Source organism: Ostrinia nubilalis, chromosome 25 (genome assembly GCF_963855985.1).
Source record: "Ostrinia nubilalis chromosome 25, ilOstNubi1.1, whole genome shotgun sequence".
Taxonomy (NCBI): domain Eukaryota; kingdom Metazoa; phylum Arthropoda; class Insecta; order Lepidoptera; family Crambidae; genus Ostrinia; species Ostrinia nubilalis.
The window spans coordinates 6,174,423-6,197,661 of record NC_087112.1 but is presented as its reverse complement, the minus strand read 5'-3'; the positions used below and the strand labels follow the sequence as shown (position 1 = coordinate 6,197,661).

General features: G+C 37.9%; 1 protein-coding gene across 1 annotated transcript in view; it reads left to right on the top strand.

Annotated features, from left to right (window-relative positions):
- The window catches only part of LOC135084186 (plastin-3), a 65,470-nt gene that overhangs the window by 23,328 nt on the left and 18,903 nt on the right, over positions 1-23,239 (top strand). The window contains exons 2-6 of the mRNA XM_063978927.1: positions 12,649-12,735; positions 15,064-15,207; positions 19,649-19,730; positions 21,695-21,848; positions 22,515-22,678. Coding sequence (XP_063834997.1) covers positions 12,649-12,735; positions 15,064-15,207; positions 19,649-19,730; positions 21,695-21,848; positions 22,515-22,678 — 631 coding nt within the window. The remainder of the gene's footprint in view (positions 1-12,648; positions 12,736-15,063; positions 15,208-19,648; positions 19,731-21,694; positions 21,849-22,514; positions 22,679-23,239) is intronic.

Sequence of the window (23,239 nt, the reverse complement as noted above, 5' to 3'; positions counted from 1 at the left end):
GAGCTTCTGAAAGCAGGCGGAATGCCGGCACTAAAGGGTTTTCAGAAGCTGCTCGATTCCGTCATCCTCGAGGGAATAACGCCTACGGCATGGCAAAGAAGTATGGTGATACTCATCTTCAAAAAAGGCGACAAGACCTTGTTGAAGAATTATAGACCCATTTCGCTTCTGAGCCATGTCTACAAGCTGTTTTCGATAGTCATTACGAATTGTCACGTTAGCAGGCTCGACGACTTTCAGCCCCCCGAACAAGCCGGTTTCCGAAAAGGCTTTAGTACCATAGATAGACCATAATAATATACGCTACGGCAGATTATATGGAAGATCAAGGAGTATAATCAGCCGCTTTGCGTTTGTGAACTATGAGAAAGCCTTCGATTCGATTGAGACATGGGCAGTGCTGCAGTCTCTCCAACTGTGCCAAATTGACAATCGATACATTAAAGTGTTGAAAGGCTTGTACAAATACGCCACAGTGACAGTCCGTTTCAAGACCAGGACCCGAAACCTATCCAGTTGCAGCGAGGGGTGAGACAGGGAGACGTCATCACCATCGCCCTGGAAGATGTTTTTAAGCTTCTGGGCTAGAGCAGATTCAGCATAAATATCAGCGGCGAGCACATCACCCAGACAACAGACGATATCGTAGTCATGGCCGAGATCGTGGACGATCTAGGCACAATGCTCGATGGCCTCAATAGAGTCTCTCAACGAGTGGGTCTCAAAATGAACAGAACATGGACAAGATTTAAAAATCATGTCTAAAGACCGTGTTGCACCCACTCCTCTAAAAGCTGGAGACTACACTCGAAGTTGTTGACAATAATGTATACCTGGGACAAACAGTCCAGTTAGGTAGGTTCAACTTCGAAAAAAGGTCAATCATCGAATCCAGCTCGGCTGGGCAGCCTTCGGGAAGCTTCACGATATTTTCACGCGGCGTCTCCGTCGCTCCACTTTAAATCCGCTTTGAATCCGCTTGCAATCCGCTAAGGTGGCAAGGGCCTTAAAACTCAGAGGCACACTGATGTTCAAATACCGTAGCCGAGTCCTAAAGCCGCGGTACGCGTTCGCCACGAAAAGAGTGAGCAAGACAGCAATATCTCACTCACACATGTCATGCCTTGTTTATAACGACTAGTCTTAACGCCCAGTTTCGAAACATTACAAATAATATCACATAAACAACAAAATTAAAATTAAAACTAAATGTATTCTATCGAGAACACTGAGAATATTCCCGGGAGCGTTCTCGGTTCTCGAGAATATTCTCACTGGGAATATTGCCGGGAACGAGAACTTTCTCAGCGGCACATCTCTATTCATGATAGTCATGCATGATACAGCCCGACAGTAATACTTTGCCGTATAGAGGTAATTTTGTTGGTATGATATTTGTAGGATGGATTTGGCAAAATATATGTTAGGTAACATTGAATGAGAAAGTCTTCAATCAAACACCTATGTAATTTATAATCGAAATCACTTCGATTCAACTCCCGTTTTATCTATTAGACGCTGTGTAGTCAAACTAGACCCCATACATATTGAGATTGATAAATTCTAATACATGCGCATACAAAATGGCGTCATTACTTTTACGTTTTATAACACTAATGGTCCCATTTGCGAGAAAAACCCGCTAACAGTTGGTAATTAGTTGGTGGTCTGTTCCTTCACAGCAGCAGTGGGTGCAGTAGAACCACTAAGCGCTCATAAACTTGTTCCCTTCAATTTCCCCAAAAAATTACTAACAGCCCAGTAGGTATTATATTCGAATCTGTCAAGCTTATATTGATCCTGAAACTTCAAACGTAAAGTCCACCATCTATGGGAGTTTGACTGTCAAACATACTTCACTGATTCCAAAATTGAAAATGGACTTGAGTCAAATAAATTGAGAGAGAAAAGAGGTGTTGGAACAGAAAAGTTCTCGAATGGCGATCACGATTCAGTATACCCTACGTCTACCTTCCACTCAGTGATAAATAATATGGTGAAGGTCGCGGGAAGCACCTGGATGTAGGCAGCACAGGATCGGTCGTTCGTTGTAAACCTTTAGGGAGGTTTTTCTTCGGCAGTCATCTTTTGTTTGAACCGTTATGACAGTGACCATATGTTTTTATTTCACAAGATTACTGTCTCCCACCTCCACTATGGCCCGGTTCCGTGCGAATCCAGCCGGTGCGGGCGCACTCTTCAGTCACCGCTAGCTTCCCATGCTCTGGTTCGCGTCATTGTTGCCGACCTGACCTTAGCAGGTGCTCGTGGAAACCAGGAACTGAGGGGTGAGGGGAGGTGGCAGTGGAATGTGGCTGACGTAGGCAATTTGGTCTTCATCTTCACCCATCCATAGTGCTTGCGCTTGTGTGTTTTGTACCTAAAAATTTTGATACCACTTTATTACTACGTAAAGCGGGGTCCAGACGGGTGTAACGCGTAATGGAATGTACCGTGTAATGTAATGGAAATAGTATGGGCAGCACTTTCATGTAATGCTCGTAGTGCCGTCCACACATAGAATTCGTGTTACATTACACCTACACGTAATCTACATTACACCCGTCTGGACCCGGCTTTATTGCATTGTAATATCGATACATTACTTTTTATTAGTCCTAGTCCTTGTACGTTTTATGAAATGCATATTTGCCGACTTTCATTATAATGACCGACAGCTTATGCTCATAATAAAAAGATACACGAGCAATAAAATTTGATGTTTCTGTGACCATGAATTTATCGATTTCGGGATTATTTAGGTAGTAATGTCATACATTGTATACAGTGCCGTAACTAGGGCGGTGCCAGCGGTGCCCAGGCACAGGGCGCAGACCCTGGAGGGGCGCAGAAATGACCAGACCAGAGCCCCGATTACGGTAACTTTTAACGTCTACAATCCAGACACGCTTCATAGATTCTGCGATACGATTGGTCAAAACAGCTGACGTACGCTGTTGAACGACCAATCGTATCGCAGAATCGAGAAGCGTGTCTGGATTGTAGACGTTAAAAATTACCGTAATCGGGGCTCTGTATCTAGTTTTGTTACACCTTACACAATCGCTCCGCACGCACAGACCCGACAGGGCGCAGTTTTGAAAGCTCGCACCGGGCGCATAAAAGGCTAGTTACGGCACTGATTGTATATTTCTGAATGGCATTAGATGGAATTGTAATCTGCCATTCTGCATAAGCATTGCCCGATACAATTAGACCTTTTGTGGAACTAATCAGCCTACATACAGTATTATTAAGTTTGGCAAGCTTTGTATTGTTTACAGACAATGGCACGCTAATCTAAACCCTGTGTAGCTTCTATGTAATTGTAATAAGATCAATTTTGCAACGAAAATATACAGTCTAGTTCAGCTGACGACTCTACATTGTGATCTTAAAACCATCTTGCTGCAATCAACGTTGGACCCTCGATAATAGGCCCTATGAATGTGATGGACATTTATGTCCCTATTGCCCTAGATTTGAACGCTGGATGTTTGGTTTAAACTCGTGCAAGACAATGGTTCCCAAAATCCTAACATCCTAACATTACATTAGTATAGTCAGTTGATTGTTATTAATCTTCACAGGTGAGGATATTCTTCAGATAAACAGTTTTTTTTTTCATACACAACGAGGAAGCTCTTGGCTTGTATCTCACCTGATGGTAAGTGATGATCAGGTCGAAGATGCAATAAAGATATTGAATTGAATTGAAGGTGAAAGCGAGCTTCATCTGGAATCCTCAACCACAGAGGAACTGGCTATCTTACCTCAAACTGCCGGAACACAACAATGCTGAAAACATTGTTGTTATGGCGACAACTTTTTAAGTCAGTCAGTTGCTTCATTAACTCGAGAGGAAGCCAAACCTAACGCTTAGCCGTTTGTTACTCAATGTTAAAGTAAAATTTCGTACAAGTCCGGATTCCGGATATTGCTAATCTGAATGGACGGTATCGATTGCTTAGCACACCACATATCATTAACCCTTTATAGGGTATTTATTTATTTGTAATAGGTAAAGGGAATATAGTTCCCACCATGTTTTAAACCTTGTCGTAAAGACCAAAAACAATGAAAAGTTAAACTTTCTATGTCACATATCATCATTAACCCTTTATGAAGTACAGTAAAACGCCGATTATCCGAATTAATTGGGACCGGGGTCGATTCGGATAATCGAAAATTCGGATAATCGGACATAGACTGGTAATAGGGAAAAACCAACTGTTACACATAGAATAAACTTTAATTAGTTTGACAAACAGATATAATTCCTACTTGGCGTTATTGTAGAACTGCTACAATAACGCTAAGTTGAAATATATCCGAATTCCAACAAACAAATAAAAAAAAATCTTGGTTTTAATTTTTTATATTACGCTTAGGACCGATTCGGATAATTGGCGATTCGGTTAATCGGCGTTCGGATAATCGGCGTTCTACTGTAATGGGAATATATTTCCCACAAATTTTTAAACCTTATTTCCTTGTCTTAAGGTCCAAAATCTGAAAAAAAAAAGAATTTATGTCCGAGGGGTAACCATTTGCCCTTTTTTCTGCCAAAAGTTTGGGAAGCCCTGACCAGGTTCTGTGCACCTCTCGCGATGCTCCACTTAAGCATCCGGTACTCCATTTAGTTCAAGAATTATAGACTTCATAAACACTGATACTTGTGTATGTATGTTTATAATACTCTTTGATGGTTAACTATAAACAGGTGATGCATTAGCTGCGAGATGGTCGAGTGCTTTTATATTTGTAAAAGTACCTATGTTAAGTACTCACAATGGGTACGTTAATTGGGATTTCTTTTTTACAAGTTTTTTTTTTAATAGAAAAGAAGAAGACCAAAACTTTTGTTATTTACAGTAGTGTTAGTAGAATTTGTTTGATTTTTTTATTGGGTTTTGCAAGAAACAGCACATAATGCCATAGTATAATAATGAGTATTGCATAATAATGCTAAACTATTTAGATGGTGTTTTGAACAAAAAAACATGCTATCATGTTAGTATGGAATAAAAAACTGCTCAAACTACTTTTTTAAAACTCTTCTGCATTATGTTAATAAGATTTACTTTACCAATTGGCTTTGCAATTCCATTGCTTTTTTTTATTATTATTGCACACTTTTTTGGTTGTTTTAAATGTTTTAACGTAGGTGGAAGTATATGTTTGTGCTCAAGCTAATCGTGATTCGTGACTGAGTCTTATTAAGTCCGTCTGTCTAGAAGTCACGAAGAAATACCTACTTTATTTTACAACTCCAGACTTAGTTTTGACATCACATGCAAAAGAAAGAATTAAAGAAAGTTTCGACTTTTCTATTTCGGTAATCTATTAGATTAGGTACCTATAGCCGTTATAGGTGGAGACTAGGGAGTAGGTGGTAAGATAAGTGGCCAGTTCCTCTGTGGTTGAGGATTCCGTATAAAGCTCGCTTCCACCTTCAGTCTGATCATCACTTTCCATCTGGTGACTTTACGAAAGATATTAAAATGCAACATGTAATAATCACCCACATTAATTTTCATATTTATTTTACTTAATTTAGCTTGTTTCCACTCCAATTAGGTAGGTACCTTGTAGCACCTACCCTCATCCCCCGGCTTCCACGGTTTTGCGCAGCTTTACAAAAGTAATGGAAAATACTCCACATACTCAACCCTATCCAATTTCACTGTGCAGCTCGGGACGCCATGAATTTTCTACATAAAATCCACTTGCTTGGTAATAGTCTGGCGTACCCTAACGACGTCTATTACGCCATAAATCGTACTTATAAGACCTAGGCTTCCTACGCTGAATTATAATGGCAATGCTCTACAAAAAAAGTTTTTGTGGTGGTTTTTACACAGTTTGTCTCGTTTCAATGGGCTTTGGAAGGAACCTACATTAATGAAAACTGCTATGTCACCTTTATTTGCCGGTCGTTCTTGTAAATTAGTAATCAATTTTCTAGATCTTTTTGTTCATTAATATAAATAAACTACACAGGCCATTGATTGGCGCTATCAAAAAGCATAATATCTTATGAATGTAATATAATTTACATCCTAAACAATTTATTTATTGATACCTACAAAAGATGGCTACCTTTTCCCCTTTCTAACAAGATTCTCATGGGTTTTGGAAGTTTGGATGTGGTATCGATTACAATAATGCGGTCAGTGTCTACTATTGTCATCGAAGGAAGCCTCAATCAATCAATTGATTGAAACTTCCACGTAGCTTATTGTATTAGGTTACCTTCCCACTAGCGAAGTTTGTACATTACTCTATTTTCACTTTCTTCAATTTTTTTGGCTAAAACCTTATTGGTTCCTGCCTGTGGACCAAATGCTGATTTACTAGCTTAGCTTTGGTTTAAAATATTGGAATATGGGTAAATATTCTGTAGGTAAAAACCGGATTGAAATAGCATTGTTGTGTTCCGGCAGTTAGAAGAGGTAAGATAGCCAGTTCATCTGTGGTTGAGGATTCCGGGTGAAGCTCGCTTCTACCTTCGGCCTGATCATCACTTTCCATCAGGTGAGATGCAGGCCAAGAGTTTCCTCGATAGAAAAAAATATCCACATCCTCCAATTTGCTTTTAGTAAGAAATCTTTTTCTGCCTTGTCCCATTGTCTGCCATATTGCCAGGTGTACTCTTATAAGGAAACTTGACACCTGTAAAAAATCAAAGCCCGGTGTCACTCGGTCCCCGGTTCGTATTCCCGGCGGGTCAACGGTCCTCTAATCGCATAAGCATCACATCGCGGGTCGTTGAACCCGCCTAAACACAATACAGTCGTATTTGGCGGGTACGGGGTACCTCAATTGAATACTAACTGTACTAAAACATGTACTCCTCAATCATGTCTTGTTGATTCTAGAACTTCTCCAATTCCAAGTTCTAAAAAAAGTTCTTTGGACAAACTGGACGAACATTGAAACTCTTTAGACTTTGTTGACGTAGGCTGTTTAATCTGTTCGGAAAAAAATGGCAAAGGTTGTATATCATGAAGCCTATCCCGCAAGGCAAATAAGGCAATCGATCAAATCAACGTGAAACGCCAATTACCAAAATGTCTGCCCACGCTACCGGCGCCGCCCGTGTCAGAAAATATATTTAGGTAGGACCAGAGAATATGAAAGAATAGCCTATTTCTTTATTTCTGTAACTCATAAAATATTACTATGTGTGTAATGAATTAAGTAACCGTTGGTTTTCTTTACAAATACAATATCGCAAATAAACTTCAATAAAGCAGAGCGCAAAAAATAACGAATGAAGACGATAACATGCATAATCAGTAGGAATATGCAAATAAATAATGAATATTTATAATCTAATCTAAATAAATAATTCAGTGGACATTAGAAAGTAATTTAATTGTGTCTGACACAATCATTGGCTTTTTCAGATAATACTGCAGCAGTAAGAATAAAATTTTGTAATTTGTTTATTTACATGTTTACAGAACTTGTATTCAAACATATATTCTTCTTTCATTACCAATACTGCTAATAAAAAGTTACACGCACGTTGAACACTAGTTTAAAGTTACATTTCCATACCAACCGTCACTAAAATATTGTTCAACACCCGAACTTTTATTAGTGTTTTATATCTTTATTTAATGAAGGGAACCAAGCCATCTGTCTCCACAAGGCACGAACAAGAAACTTGAATACTTCGACGGGCGTGTAGACCTAGACAGTCACTAGACAATCAATTTCGTCTGGAGCCAGATAGGGTGCGATCGTTAGGTATTGAAGCAGTAGAGTGCTATATATTTGTATCGGTGTAGGTTTTTACAGCATTTTTAACCACAGTTTTTTTTTGCAATAATTGTGTGCAATTTCATACGTTTTCTAGAGAGAGAGACTAAAGAAAATGTTGCCAAGACGAACCGTACTAGCGCACTACAAAAAAAAGTCATCAGATTTTAGATGTGTCTTTGTCGTTTCGTCACAAGAACTATTCGACAGCGAAACGGCCATGCTGCATAAACTGTTAACTAAGGTGTGTAGAGTTAGAAGCTTGGCTCTACTTGAGACCTGATAACTTTTTCACAGTGCTATACGCTTCATCTTGGCGACAAGGAAATGTTTTTGGTGTAGGTGGGATTAGCCTTTCAGGTCCATGTCTGATGACGGTCCATTGCTTGATGAAAAAAATCTTGCATTTGCCTGTCAATCTGTCTCAAGAAGATGTGTAACCTCCACAAAATAAAACATTTTGAGGCCTCGTAGCTTTTATTAAACTCAGCTATGAAGTCATCATGCCCAAGTAAAGAAAACGGGCATCGATTAATGTAATTTTCGCATATATTCGCACTTCAAAATGGATGGATATCGCGCCAGCTGGAGAGGTATTTTTCTTGACCTCTAATTATAATTACTTTTTAATTATCACTTCATTCGTGGTTTTGTTCGCCTGGAATTTGTCTGCAATGAAAATTCTTATTATGAATTTTCACGAGTAATTTAAGTGTTTTACCCTCTTGAAAGTTTCAAAAACAATTGGGTATTTGACACCAATAATAACTAACAATTTTTAAGGACTTTTTTTTTAAAACACACCATTTAATTAACTGTACTTAAGTTTTTTGGTAAGTTAGCGAATTGAGTTGGCACAATAGTGACGTCATAGACTGACAAAATCTGGGGGAGTCGATTGATGGTGTCAAAAACCCTATTGTAATGGAACGCGAAAGTTTAGTTAGAATCTCACTCCAATTGAGTTATCCTAAGGTCTTGAATTGCTTGCATGATCATCATCTCAAACATAGTAAGATCATTCTTCAAAAGTAGTAACTGTAAGATCATTCATGATCTTTCCCTCGTACGTCCGTCATGAGGTCTAAACGAGATGATTGCGCTTGTCATTATCGTACTAGGGATGTTATGTAAACAGGCTGTCGTGAATCAGCGATGACTCATGCACTCTGTCTCTGTCGTGATCGTAGAGTCGTGATACGACGCTGGCTCTCGAAGACCTTGGTAGGGGGGACAACATGTTATATGCTCTTGAAAATTGTACTTACCTTTTCTGTCACAGTTGGGCGCCATGTTTGTTAGTATACAAATAAGCTAGTGGTTGTTTACTGAACCTCTTTGGATAAAATAAAAATAGACGAATAAAATTGTTGTAGATAGAGGCACATTGGCCTACACTTATTAAGAGTGTGTTTGAAAGTCAGAAAATAAATTATGAATACTTTTGCATTCTACAGCCGAACTTTCAGTTTGTTTTTGTTATCAATATTACGTCAAATACTTAGCTTGGTATTTAGAATAGTGATTAGATAATGCCAGTCAGTAGGGTAATATAATTGCTATATTATAGTACTGAAGAGCGCTTGCAAAAATAATAGACATTATGTTCATTAAAATATGGTAGCTCACTGAACTAGCCGCTAACTTAAGATTGTTGCTTAAAATATTTTTGAAGATAACATATGATTTGACAATAATCCCCTTTACGATGTCTAACTGAAGTATACAACAGTTAAATAAACAATGTATAGTGAAACAATGTATTTCTTTGAAGTAAATTAAATTGTGTCAAAGCCAAAAATTCAATAGAAACTGGGTCAGTACACTTCCGGCCATTTTAAGTGTACACTCCGCTCTTCAATTAAAAATATTACTGCACAAGGTCAAATAGTTAATTAGCTTTCATAATGTTGCTACGCATTTATCGACGAGTTAGTATAAATAAGTATTTAATTAATAATTTCATAATGATTATCCTTTATTAAATTAACAATAATGTCAGCCGTTAATTTATTGTTAAAGCTTTATTACTTAATCATTTATCCTATTTATTTATACAAAACAGGAACAGTTACATTAAAATTTCTATTGTATTTGTGGTTATACATATTTATACACTTTATCAAAGAATGTCTAACCAACGGTTGAGGATATAATTTTAAGAGTTGCAAAATGACAGATATTAGAGAAATTGGCAGTTTTTATGTCAGAAAGTGTGTTTTCTATTCTCGAAAAAATCTGGCTATTAAAAGATGTTAACGAATTGTAAAAACTAACTGAAATTAAAACAACAAGTGTGCCGCACTACTACCACTGACCTTGCCCCTACATAGCTTGTATGCAGAGCGTGACACAATTAACATTTTCGGTGTTAACTAATGTTTTTGAGTTAATAATATTACTCAGCACTCAACTGAGTGAACACAGCCCATTATAAATGCAGCAGACGTATGTAATGTCTATGATGAAACGGCTGTAATGAATGAACGATGATATTTTATAATTTAAAGAATTTCAAACAGCTACATTGGTTTAATTGAGTTGCAATAACAGTATTTTAAAACAATTTAATTAGCACTGAATAACAGTTTACGCGCGGTTAGTTATTATTTCGTGGGATGCCAATGTGTTAATGCTACTTGGCAAGAAAAAAAAAATATTTATTCTGATACGGCAGTCTTGTAAGTAGATCCTGGCTGGAGTTCCCTGCAACTCCTGTGCAGTGAACCAGTATAAGGAATAGTGAGAATAGTCACAAATGTCAATAGATCCTAAACCTGTTGACAACCTCTACTCCAGCTTCCTAGTTTTTGACAGATTATTAAAACCATGATAGTCAAGATATGATAGCTACCATACGACTAATGGTCAAGAAATGACTCATGTAGTACAAGATTCATCCAATGAATATAATAAATGTTAATGTGACGTTCGTCAAGTTCAAATTATCATAAGTTAAAAACCTTTAAGAATCAAATGCCCAACTTATGAGTCATACGAACTCAGCCCACCAGTTCAAGTGGTACTGTACTGTACTGTGCTAACGAGATTCAAAATAAAAACTACTGTCTTATCCATACTAAATATATTAAAATACGAAAGTAAGTCTGTTGGTCCCACTCAAATGCTAAATGAATGAATGAAAAAAAAAATTCGGAATAGGGATTATGATTTCTTATGTGAGCTATATGAAAACATTATGCTTCTGTTAATAAAAAAAATCTTGCAAGCCAAACACGTGGGCAATGGACGAAGCCGCGGGCAATACATTCATTCATGTATGATTGCTTTATTACAGATAAAGTTAACTAACGAATCATTTGTTGAAGACTCCATTAATATACTATGTATAGTCTTATTGAATAGCATTTAATGACCGTGCCAAGTGTATGTGATTGGGCCTCCTACGTCAAAGTGCCATACAAATTTTAAGTTTATTACATCATCGTCGTGAGTAACGCGAAGGCATTATATCTGATTGGTGTTAAACAAACATTCGCCAATTGTTTAATTGGTGAATTCATATCAATCCATATCGTTGTGCTTCACCATGAATGGTGTTGTTAAAATATGAGGCAGTTTAGCCTGAGTTTCGAGGAATTCTTCCAAGTTAAATTATACATTTACATTTAGATAAGTAGCTACTCGTTCCAAAATGAAAATATTTTAGGTTCTATTCATTTAGATACCAGTACAGTAGCATCTAAGATACTAGCACTTCTGTCTATGTTTAAAGAATTAGCGTCTCCATTTAAAGTACACACGGCCATAGTTTAAAATCTTCAGTGTTAAATCAGCACCCAATAGCGTACAGTTCTATTGTGTGAAGTGAACGGTGACAAATAAACGATTGTTTTCAGTCTTACTTAAGATTCGATCATCCGAAGTACTGACATCACTTTCAACAACACAGATCGCATATTACATACAGTTTTCACATACATTTGTATTGCGAATCCTGATTACCATAAATATACGTGCAAGACCTCTTAAGTGGCGTAAAAGGCGCGACAAGGTCGACACTTCCTTGTCCTTTATTTTTTTTGTTCAACCTAGGCAGAGTCGATAAAAGTTATTTATACTGTTGTTTCGGTCGTGCAAAATTTTGACAAGGAGACATTCGTTTGATGAACCTACAGAAATAAAAATCTGTCGATAATAAATAGTTTTAATGCTTGTAATTTTTTATAAGTACTGCCTGTCACTGTATTTAATCAAAATAGTATTAAAAGTCTGTTTTAATTTATAAAAACCGGCTAAAAAGAGATTCGGGCCAAACCGCGTACGAATACATTGTAGACAATTTCACGGCCGGCAGTGTAAAGATCAAAAGTTGAATTTTAATTTTCCCTCTGTAACAATTAAAGTAATAATTTAACAATGATTTATGTTATGATTTAACGTTTTGAAATCGAGAGTGGTTTCGCTTGTTCTTGGAAACAATATTTTATCATTTGAAGGATACGATAATGTACTGTTGTATGAATTTTTATTATGTTGAATAAAATGAGGTTAATAAGTTTCATGTAATTTAATTCAGACAGTCTTGCTAAAGTAATTTAATTAAATATTGAACAACTTTGATATTCGAGTAAAGTTAATTGAACTATGGAGATATGTTTTAAAATATTTGAAAAGGTCCTTAGCGTCTTTTTTGCACGGCGTATCCATCATTTTTTCTAATCTTAATCAAAAATGCAGTAAGTCATACTACCTTCAGTTTAGAAGGCAGTATTCCTAACACTATATTTTTAAGTCTTTGACTGCCGAGACACTAGACACAATAGATACTTAATGGTTCCAAGCTCACACTTAAGCCGCATAGCATCCAACGTGTTAAGTGCGCATTTAATTAAACTTTATCTCGTATTGTTTCAGATCGACTCCAGCGGGAACGGATTCATCGACCTCAAAGAACTGAAAGATGCCCTCGACAGCGTCGGATACAAAATTCCACAATGGAAGGTGAGTCTCGACAGTTTAACCTTCCGTTTAAATACAGGATGGTTACGTAAAACTGGTTTGCGCTGCTCCTCTTGGCAGTGGCCTACTTTATTGTCCCGAAGCAATGGCAGGGTTAAACTTCTACTGGGATGTGTTTATAAACCTAATTTGTGCAATACAAATCTTTAAAAAAAAATGCACAAGAAAATTAAATGACTTCACGAGTTTTTTTCCATTATTTACGTGAAATAACTAATTTAATTATACATCACAAGGACTTTGGTGCCGGATTTTTTTACTTGACAACTTTTTTTTCTAAAACAACTTCACTGTGTAGGACAAAAATGTCTCTGAAAAAAACTTTTATTTAGAAAAGCAAAACTATTTCTTATTTACTAGTTGTCATAGAAAAAGCTTTTAGACGCTATTAACCAAAATGAAAGATAGTTTTTACCCCGCGGCAGTAATGATTACCGTTTGAATACTGGTATAAATGCAATCTTTATTATAGTTTTTGCATTTATAATGGCAAAATAAATATCTTGAAAATTATATTTCACCTTAAAAACAACTGCCTCGGGTGAGAAATCCCGTGATAAACTTGTTAAAACATACTAGACCTACTTTAAGTTTAATTAAAAACAAATATTTATGTATGTTCTATTTTTGTAAAAAAAAAGATAAAAACTGTATACATCTACATTAATTCCATGATACGTGTAAGAAAACAACGGAAAACCCATCAAACGCTACATATCGATAAATTAATTAACAATTCTATCGAGCGATGTTCTACACTTCTACAGTATCGATTTAACCAAAAATAATCAATATATCGATTGTAGAGTAGACAGCATTTGACAGTTGACCGACCTAAATATTGTGTTTGCTGCCAAAACTGTGCTAGTTGTATGTAATTTGCTGCATGTTTGATATTGGCAGAATAAATTGTGAAAACACAGGCAATCACTTAATTGAGAAGAAAAAGAACAGGAAATATGCATTCACAGCTATCAAACATGTATATTTATAAAATGTATTTTTCTTTTATTTATTTAATAGGACAACCAACAAGACATACACTATGTAATTTCTTTATGTAAGAAAATGTAACAACCAAAGAAAACTATTCGGTGCCCTAATATTTTGTCCCGCAGTGTACAACTATTTAAAAGTACAGTTTTTTTTCGCTTATTTTGCCAAGTTGGCTAATTTTGGCATGCACGCGTGGGGCCACTTAACCGAGATTAAAATTATATTGGGCTACAAAAATTATAAAGATAATATGCGGAAACACTTAAAAACACCTTTTATGCAAACGAAAGTTTATACAGTAGTCGGTTAATGAAAAGCGAAAGTAGATTGGAATTTAAAATAAATAAAAATACCAGATTTTTTTTGTAAAAAGTACACTTCAGTGCATGCCTTTCAACTCGATATCATGAATGGAGCGATTGTTAGCTGAGCAATTAATTGACCATAAAGTATAAAATATTTTATAGTGTTGGTATTGATTTCATAACTTTAGCTAATTGATTGATACAGAACAGATTTATTTGTTTCAATTAAAATATATGACTTACATAATAATTATTATTATTTCTTACACATAAAAAAGTGCGAAATGTAATATTTACTTCGCACATAAAAATACAATACCAATACCAAAGCTAAAGTTACTAATTGCGTGAATCATCAAATTAGGTACTATAATGTACTATCATAGATTCGTAGCTAATGTGGAACTAGTCATATTATAGCTATTAATTAATCAACCAGCAAATTGATGTCACTTAGCCCGATTGCTGTGCCCTGACCACATTACATAAGCTAATTAAATACAGTTTTATGTATTTGGATTGGAATGATCGTAATACATTTCCATATTTATCAAAATCAATTGCAGTTGTCAAGTTTATTTGTCAGATAACGTTGGGAATACGACGCAATTGTAGTGGTTTATTAAAATTAATAGATCGCAAGCTGACATTTGAATAAGTAGAATCGTTCCCGGAGCTAGATGACTAGTATGGCTACCTATGCTTGGAACATTTCTCATCCCCTTGATCACTTGCGTCATAGCCACTATTTATTTTAACTTGATAACAATAAACCAGTAGGAGTTTGGAAAAACCAAAGAAAGGGCTACTCTTTTATACCAACCAACAATTGAGCAACAAATGCAGTCAAAGGGTTGTTGGGGAAATTCCACCGTCACTTTCTTCTTCCAAATACTTCTACACACATGCGGCGAACATCAGGCCTTCCCAACCCCGGGGATTTTAGACCAAATCCTCCTTTTAACTCTGGTAGTCTTGCTCCTGCCTCATGATACGTCAATGATTTCAGGTCCGGTGCATGATCGAGGAGTACTACGACAACGGATCGAAGCACGGGCGCGGCGTCAACGGCAACGTGAATGGAGACGCCCGCAAGAATGGCATCTCGCTCAACGAGTTCGAGGAGCTGTGCGCCAACCTCAAGGCCCAACAGGTAACCTTCAGTCCCCTGGCCAGTAGTCAGTACTACAGCTCGAGGTACGGGCGCGGCGTCAACGGCAACGTGAACGGAGACGCCCGCAAGAATGGCATCTCGCTCAATGAGTTCGAGGAGCTGTGCGCCATCCTCAAGGCACAACAGGTAACCTTCAGTCCCCTGGACAATCGTCAGGACTACATCTCGAGGTACGGGCGCGGCGTCAACGGCAACGTGAACGGAGACGCCCGCAAGAATGGCATCTCGCTCAACGAGTTCGAGGAGCTGTGCGCCAACCTCAAGGCCCAACAGGTAACCTTCAGTCCCCTGGCCAGTAGTCAGGACTACAGCTCGAGGCACAGGCGCGGCGTCAACGGCAACGTTAACGGAGACGCCCGCAAGAATGGCATCTCGCTCAACGAGTTTGAGGAGCTGTGCGCCAACCTCAAGGCCCAACAGGTAACCTTCAGTCCCCTGGCCAGTAGTCAGGACTACAGCTCGAGGCACAGGCGCGGCGTCAACGGCAACGTGAATGGGGATGCCCGCAAGAATGGCATCTCGCTAAACGAGTTCGAGGAGCTGTGCGCCAACCTCAAGGCCCAACAGGTAACCTTCAGTCCCCTGGCCAGTAGTCAGGACTACAGCTCGAGACACGGGCGCTTCGTCAACGGCAACGTGAACGGAGACGCTCGCAAGAATGGCATCTCGCTCAACGAGTTCGAGGAGCTGTGCGCAAACCTCAAGGCCCAGCAGGTAACCTTCAGTCCCCTGGCCAGTAGTCAGTACTACAGCTCGAGGCACGGGCGCGGCGTCAACGGCAACGTGAACGGAGACGCCCGCAAGAATGGCATCTCGCTCAACGAGTTCGAGGAGCTGTGCGCCAACCTCAAGGCCCAACAGGTAACCTCCAGTCGAAAATCATGCATTTAGCTTGGATATGTATGGGACAATTTCCATCTCCCGCTCCACTGTAACTTCTCTCGCCCTAAAATTCTCCGTTCAACCGCGGTCTTTAAATTCCTCATTGTCATCAACTTTGTTTGTATTCCCTTATCTCATTATTTAATTGAGCACTTAACCCGTTCATTGCTAAGCACGTTAGCTGTTTACTCAGATTAAGCCCGTCACGGGCCAATAAAGCAATAAACCAATAAATTGCCAGGTCAAATAGATGGTTAAGTTAATCAGTTATTCACATTGACACAGCTCAATAAGAACAGACAGGCTGTTATGAACTAAATAACTTATTAAATGGATTTTACCCGGAGAAGTCTACTATTATTCTTAAAATAAATTTTCAAATCCCCTAAAAAAATCGTCTTTTACTCCATTACATATTTTGCGTGCACATGTACATATTTTGACCAGAAAAAATATTACACATGACAGGGAACTTGGAATGGAATGGAAATTAAAGAAGTTACCGGCTCAAGGCAAATGATAACATTAATTTGCTATTAAATAAATATTGCTGCAAGTTACATTGCGAATAAATGTTTCTAGAGATTTTAAAATAGCAGCGATATTTTTTATTTTTTTTAAAAGCTGTTTGGCTGTTCTATTTGTTTTGTGAAAACATCTCGGCTCTCGCATGAATAACGTAACCCTGATCGTTCGGTCAACGCTCCCACCACTATTTGTTTTTTGTTTGAGGTGCGAAATCACAGTAAAATAAAACGGCAGAGTACACACATGTAGACTATAATTAAAAATGTACCTGCTTCAGTCATGTACACTTACAGTCAGCGTCAAATAGTTCGTGACACCCACAGTGGACAATAAGTTCATAAACTTATTCAAATTGTAATAAAGATGTGTTGCGAACTTATTAGTTACTTTGGGTGTCACAAACTATTTGACGCTGACTATACAGACGATAGCACATCAAGGTAAACACTGATGTCTCTTATGAAGTTGTAATAGAGGTTAATTTGCAAGAAAAATGTATAGTCTGACGTGCTGTTGTCTGTAAAATTAAAATTTTTTTTCGGTGTCGAAATAAAACTGATCTATTCGTTTGAAATAATATCTAACTTTTATTAGTTATTCAAAATTTGAGTTCTAATTTTACGTTATTGAGTTACTATGAATCAAGGAAAAGATATCATAAGATAACAGGCGTACAAGTAATATCTAAAATTTAATGATAAGGGCTTAATTCACAATAATAAATTGATAACTCTTTGATTAGAGAAAAATGTGTAATAAGTTTGACTCATAGCAATAATACATAATGTATTATTTTTATTCATTTAATGAAGTAATTGTTGTAACAGTCGGTCACTATAGGATTACAAGAGTATAAAATTTTTCTCACTTCCCATGGATTGCGTAAAATGCGACAATAGGACAAAAATATGCGAAAACATCAGGCATCCCCAACCCATATGGCCAGGGAGTATAACCCAAACCCTCTATTTGCCTCTGAAAATAAGAGAGGGTCGTTCTCCTGTAGAAGAGACTCATGCCCGTTTTCACCATCAATCCGTAATTTTTAAGTGACTCCTATGAAAACAAAATTCCTGTTATGTATTACTATAGGGGTGACTTAAAAATTAGGGATTGATGCTGAAAACGGGGATTAATGACCAGTAGGCCTAAAATGCGCTCCGCGATAAGTGGTTATCACGCCATTTTATCGATTTTGCCCTTAGATTTTGACGTCGATAAAAGTTATCACGGCGCGCATCTTAGGCCTACTCATGATAATAAATATTATTAACCCTTTCAGACCTGGCGTCCACAATTGTAGACATAAAATATAAATCAAAATTATAAACTTAACTCTGTACATTTGAAACTTAAAATGGTTGTCTTCATTTGTTCACATAATAAACTACCTAATTCAGTACTTTTAACGCCATCTCTCGTGGTATAATAGCACTAATTGACAAGTTTCAACCAGTGCCCGAGCGTGATTTGAACTGTGCAGGTGAGCTCTTTATTCTATTTCGGAAAAATATGAAATAGTAACAGATATCTTCTGTAATAAATACTAGCGTGTATTTATTATTACAAGGGACACATGGAACATACAATTTGTGTATTTTGTGTTGTCTTTGTATTACTAATCTCGACTTTTAGATTTGTACTCAAATGATCCCATCAGGAGGCAACTAAGCATTTTGAAATTGTTCCAAGTGATAACGGTTTTATTATAAATTCATTTTTATTTCAACTTTTTTATTGTTCAGAAATACATTTATGTTAGAAATAATATAATATATTTATTTTATGTATTAAATAATTATGTAAATCATTTTTTTTTATGTCCAGATAATATAATGTCAAAATGTCCTTACCAGAGGCCTTGAGAACACTGAGATGACGGAAATCTATCTGATTTTGTGCTATCTTCAGATAACTAAGAGAATGGAGAAGCCATTGATCGATTCCTCGAAATTGTTGACAAGTATGTCTACCTCGGACAAACGATTCAGCTAGGTAGGTCCAATTTCGAGAAAGAGGTCAATCGTCGAATCCAACTCGGTTGGGACGTCCTATGGCTGAAATGATGATGATGATGATGATGATGATGACCTCAGTGCCTGAAGACTAAAGTGTAGGTACAACCAATGTGTTACCAGTGATGACTTATGGTTTGGAAACGTGGCCTCTCACTATAGGCCTTATACAGAAGCTCAAAGTTGTACAGCGTGCTATAGATAGGGCTATGCTCGGTGTTTCTTTACGAGATCGAATCAGAAATAAGGAGATCCGTAAACGAACTAAAGTCGCTGACATAGCCCGACGGATTTGCAAGCTGAAGTGGCAATGGGCAGGGCACATAGTACGCAGAACTGACGGCCGATGGAGCAGCAAGGTTCTGGAGAGGAGGCCGCGTACCGGAAAACGCAGCGTGAGACGTCCACCCACAAGGTGGACCGACGACATCATAAAGGTAGCAGGAAAGCTCTGGACGCAGGCTGCTACCAAACGGGCAACATGGGAACCATTGGGGGAGTCCTATGTTCAGCGGTGGATGGTTCAGATGATGATGATCATGATGATGATGAAAGAAGAGATTTAATTTTGTTATTTAGACAAAAAAAAGTTTTTTTTTTATAAAAACTAATTAAAAAGAGTTCCAAAATAGTACGTTCTATTATTTCAATAACACTGTTAATCCTTAAGTTTTTTTTCACGTGGGACGGATGGCCACATTTGTAGACATAAAAAGAAAATGCATTTTCTCGAAAAGTATAACACTAGGATTTTTTTCATGATTTTTTTCTTAGATATCTTACTATACTTTAGTTGCATAAATTTAATTAAATTGATCGGGTGAAAAAAAATAATTCAGGTCTGAAAGGGTTAAGCACCTACTAGGATTCGAACCCATAACCCATTTCCACTCAAGCCAATTGATAACTGAGTGATGACATAACAATGTAATGTATGGTGATTAGAATAAATTGATGGCCGTAATAATACCTAATTGATTTATGTGAACTTGCAGGTCGCCAGCACATTCAAGCAGGCAGTCAGTAAAAAGGAAAATCTGGAGCACTTAGGCGGAATGAGCGAAGCTTCCAGTGATGGTGAGTTACGTAGATAATCAAAAATATATTTAGCTATTAACTCAGTCATTGCCTGAGGTATGGGAGCGGCACGGGAGGACATATTGTGACATGATAAAGCACAGGGTTCGAAATTATCAAGATAATTACGCTTCATGATAATTATCGGATAATTATCAACAGAATAAGATACACGCTAGATAACTAGTGATCATTGTGGAGCTAAATAGATAGGTTTTATAACTATGTTGATTAACGCCCACCACTAGACGCAAGTGCGGAAATAGGTACACGTTAGAAAACTTCAAATACAGGTCATTTTCGCGAGCGCATTTTTTCGTTATTATCAACCGATAATTATCCATTTGTTATTATCACGATAATTATCCTTTCGTATCCTGATAAAGCATAATAATTTTGAAGGTGATCTGAAGTCTTGCTGACGTTTGACGTTATAAAAACCCTTATGTGCCGCTCCCATGCCTCAGGCACTGATTTAAGCGCTAGTCCTATTAGTCTTTAAGATAACGGTCACACTAATAATGATGACTAGATACTTAATTTTGGTTTTTACTAAATTAAAAATAGATTTGTACAGAATGACTCATATTCTTTGTTATTTTATAACGTTAGAAACGCTCCGAATTCGTCTAGATTATGGCTAAATAATCGAGGTTCTTTTCGACATGCCATTGTGAATTAATGAGCAAGCAACGCCATCTATCGGTGGTGAGAAGAATTGTTACTTTTCTTACCGCGACTAAGCGAAAAACTAGTGTTATTAAACTTAGCCATAATGGTATTTCATGTCCTTCGTCAAAAATCTATCAAATAACTTAATTCACGATAGTGATCCAATTGAAAAGGTAGATAGTGTTAAGTTCCTCGGACTACATATTGATAGTAACTTAAATTGGAAGACTCATATTGACACAATATGTAATAGATTGAACCGGTTCGTATATGCCCTTAAAACGCTAAAGAACACTGTTTCCATTGAAGCAGCCATCACTGCTTATCATGGACACGTATCATCAGTGCTCAACTATGGCCTAATTTTATGGGGAAATTCCGTAGACGTGGAAAGAGTCTTTAAGCTCCAAAAGAGATGCATTCGAGCCATCACAAGTACGTGGTTTACAGACAGCTGCAAACCCCTATTTAAAAAATTAGAAATTCTGCCTTTAGCCTGCATGTATATAAGGAACGTTTGCACATTTGTAGTGTCTCACCCTAATTTATTTCAGAAACTTAATGAAGTAAAAACAAGGAAACTAAGGGCTCAGTATGTGAATCTGTTATATCAGCCTCAATGTTCCACTTACATTTATAGAAAAAATGTATTCAATATGTGTATCACATTGTTTAACAACCTTCCAGACAATTTAAAAACTTTGGACTGTAAGCTATTTAAAATAAAATTGAATGAATGGTTATTTGAGTACTGTTTTTACAGCGTGAATGAATTTATGGATTATAAAAATATGACAATGTAAATGTAGATAAATAATAAATTGACTAAAGTAATGTAATGATATAATTGAATGTAATGTTAATAAGAGTGATCCTACTGACTTACCACTTGACAAAATGTATTTGCACACCTGCATGCAGGTTGAATACTTGTACTAAAAATTTTTTGTAAGAACCTTATAACCTGTATTCTGGCAAATAAACGCTTCTTATTCTTATTCTTATTCTTAAATATTGAGAGCTTTACCTTCAAGCTACTATACCCTGGCATCTATGTATATCTATAAAAGCAAAAGATCACTGATTGACTGATTCACTCATCACGAAATCTCAGAAACTACAAGTGCTAGGAGTCTCGAATTTTGCATGGGGGTTCATTTTAGAACATAGGTTCTCACTAAGGGGGTAAAATGGGATCCACGCGTACGAAGTCGCGGACGGCCGCTAGTCTTAATATTATTTGTAATAGGTGCGATTTTGGACCAAAACTATATTCTAATGTGTCATTCCAGGCACAACCCACTCAGTTCGCCTGGAGGAACAGATGGCTTTCTCCGGGTGGATCAACAGCAACCTGGAGCACGACCCCGACCTCAAGCACCTCTTGCCCATCGATCCCGAGGGCAAGCAGCTGTACGAGAAGCTGAAGGATGGTCTTATACTGTGGTAAGTAGTATTTCTTCCGTTTTTGTTGTATTGTAAATATGGTTTCAGCCGAAAGACGTCCACTGCTGGACAAAGGCCTCCCCCAAGGATTTCCACAAAGACCGGTCCTGCGCCGCTTGCATCCAGGTACCTCCCGCGACCTTCACCAGATCGTCGGTCCACCTAGTGGGAGGCCTGCCCACGCTACGTCTTCCAGCTCTCTTCGTTCGTTCGTTTCGGCTGAAACGAAATATGGTTGGCAATACCATGGTTGTTCTATCATGTCAGACTTAGTAAGGTGTCAGAGCCATCTGACATGGTGACATGGCTCAATCGAACCGCCGACTTATTGATACCCCCGAAGCACAAAAAAAAATTTATTTTTATCGGTCAGTCAGGTTAATTCAAGTTTAATGGCTCTCACCCAGGACACTGGTAGGTTTTTAGCTGGTTGGTATGCCCTGTCCTTCTGGTAGGGAAAGCCCCACATAACCCACTAGGTTGGTATACAAGTTCAAGTATTTTTTTGATACCCCTGTAATGTTATTATAGGAATCTACCACAATCTTCCAAACCCACAAAATCTTTGGTACTTGATAAAGCCTTCCTACCTTCTTCGTTATTGTGTTTCTTTCAATGTCATTTCTTTAACACACCTGTTACTTAAAATCCCTTTTTCTTTTCCAGCAAAGTAATCAACCACTCCTGCCCAGACACGATAGACGAGCGCGCGATCAACAAGAAGAACCTGACGCTATACACCAAGCACGAGAACTTGACGCTTGCTCTGGTGTCCTCACAGGCCATCGGGTGCAATATCGTCAATATAGACGCGCACGACCTCGCCAAAGGTAAGATACGGGTCTAATATCACTTCTTAAAACCAGCCTTCTGTGGCCTCACAGGCCATCGGGTGCAATATCGTCAATATAGACGCGCACGACCTCGCTAAAGGTAAGATACGGGTCTAATATCACTTCTTATAACCAGCCTTCTGTGGCCTCACAAGCCATCAGGTGCAATATTGTCAATATTGACGCACACGGTCTCGCTAAGGGTAAGATACGGATCTAATATACCTCTTATCCTCGCCCTCTGGTGGCCTCACAGGCCATCGGGTGCAATATCGTCAATATAGACGCACACGGTCTCGCTAAAGATAAGACCCAATACCACCTCTTATTCCCGTCTAAATCCCACTCTTTTAAGTGACCCCTATGGTATCACTTATCAGGAATTTTGTTTACATAGGGGTCACTTAAAATTAGTGATTGATGGTGAAAACGGGCATAAAGCTCTTGTACAGTCAAGATCACAGTCCAGTGAAAGTTGAGTAGCCCAGCGATGGCCGAGTGTCTTGGCTTGGAACCCGTGACGAATTCAATCAGAAGAATGTATGTTATAATCTTGGT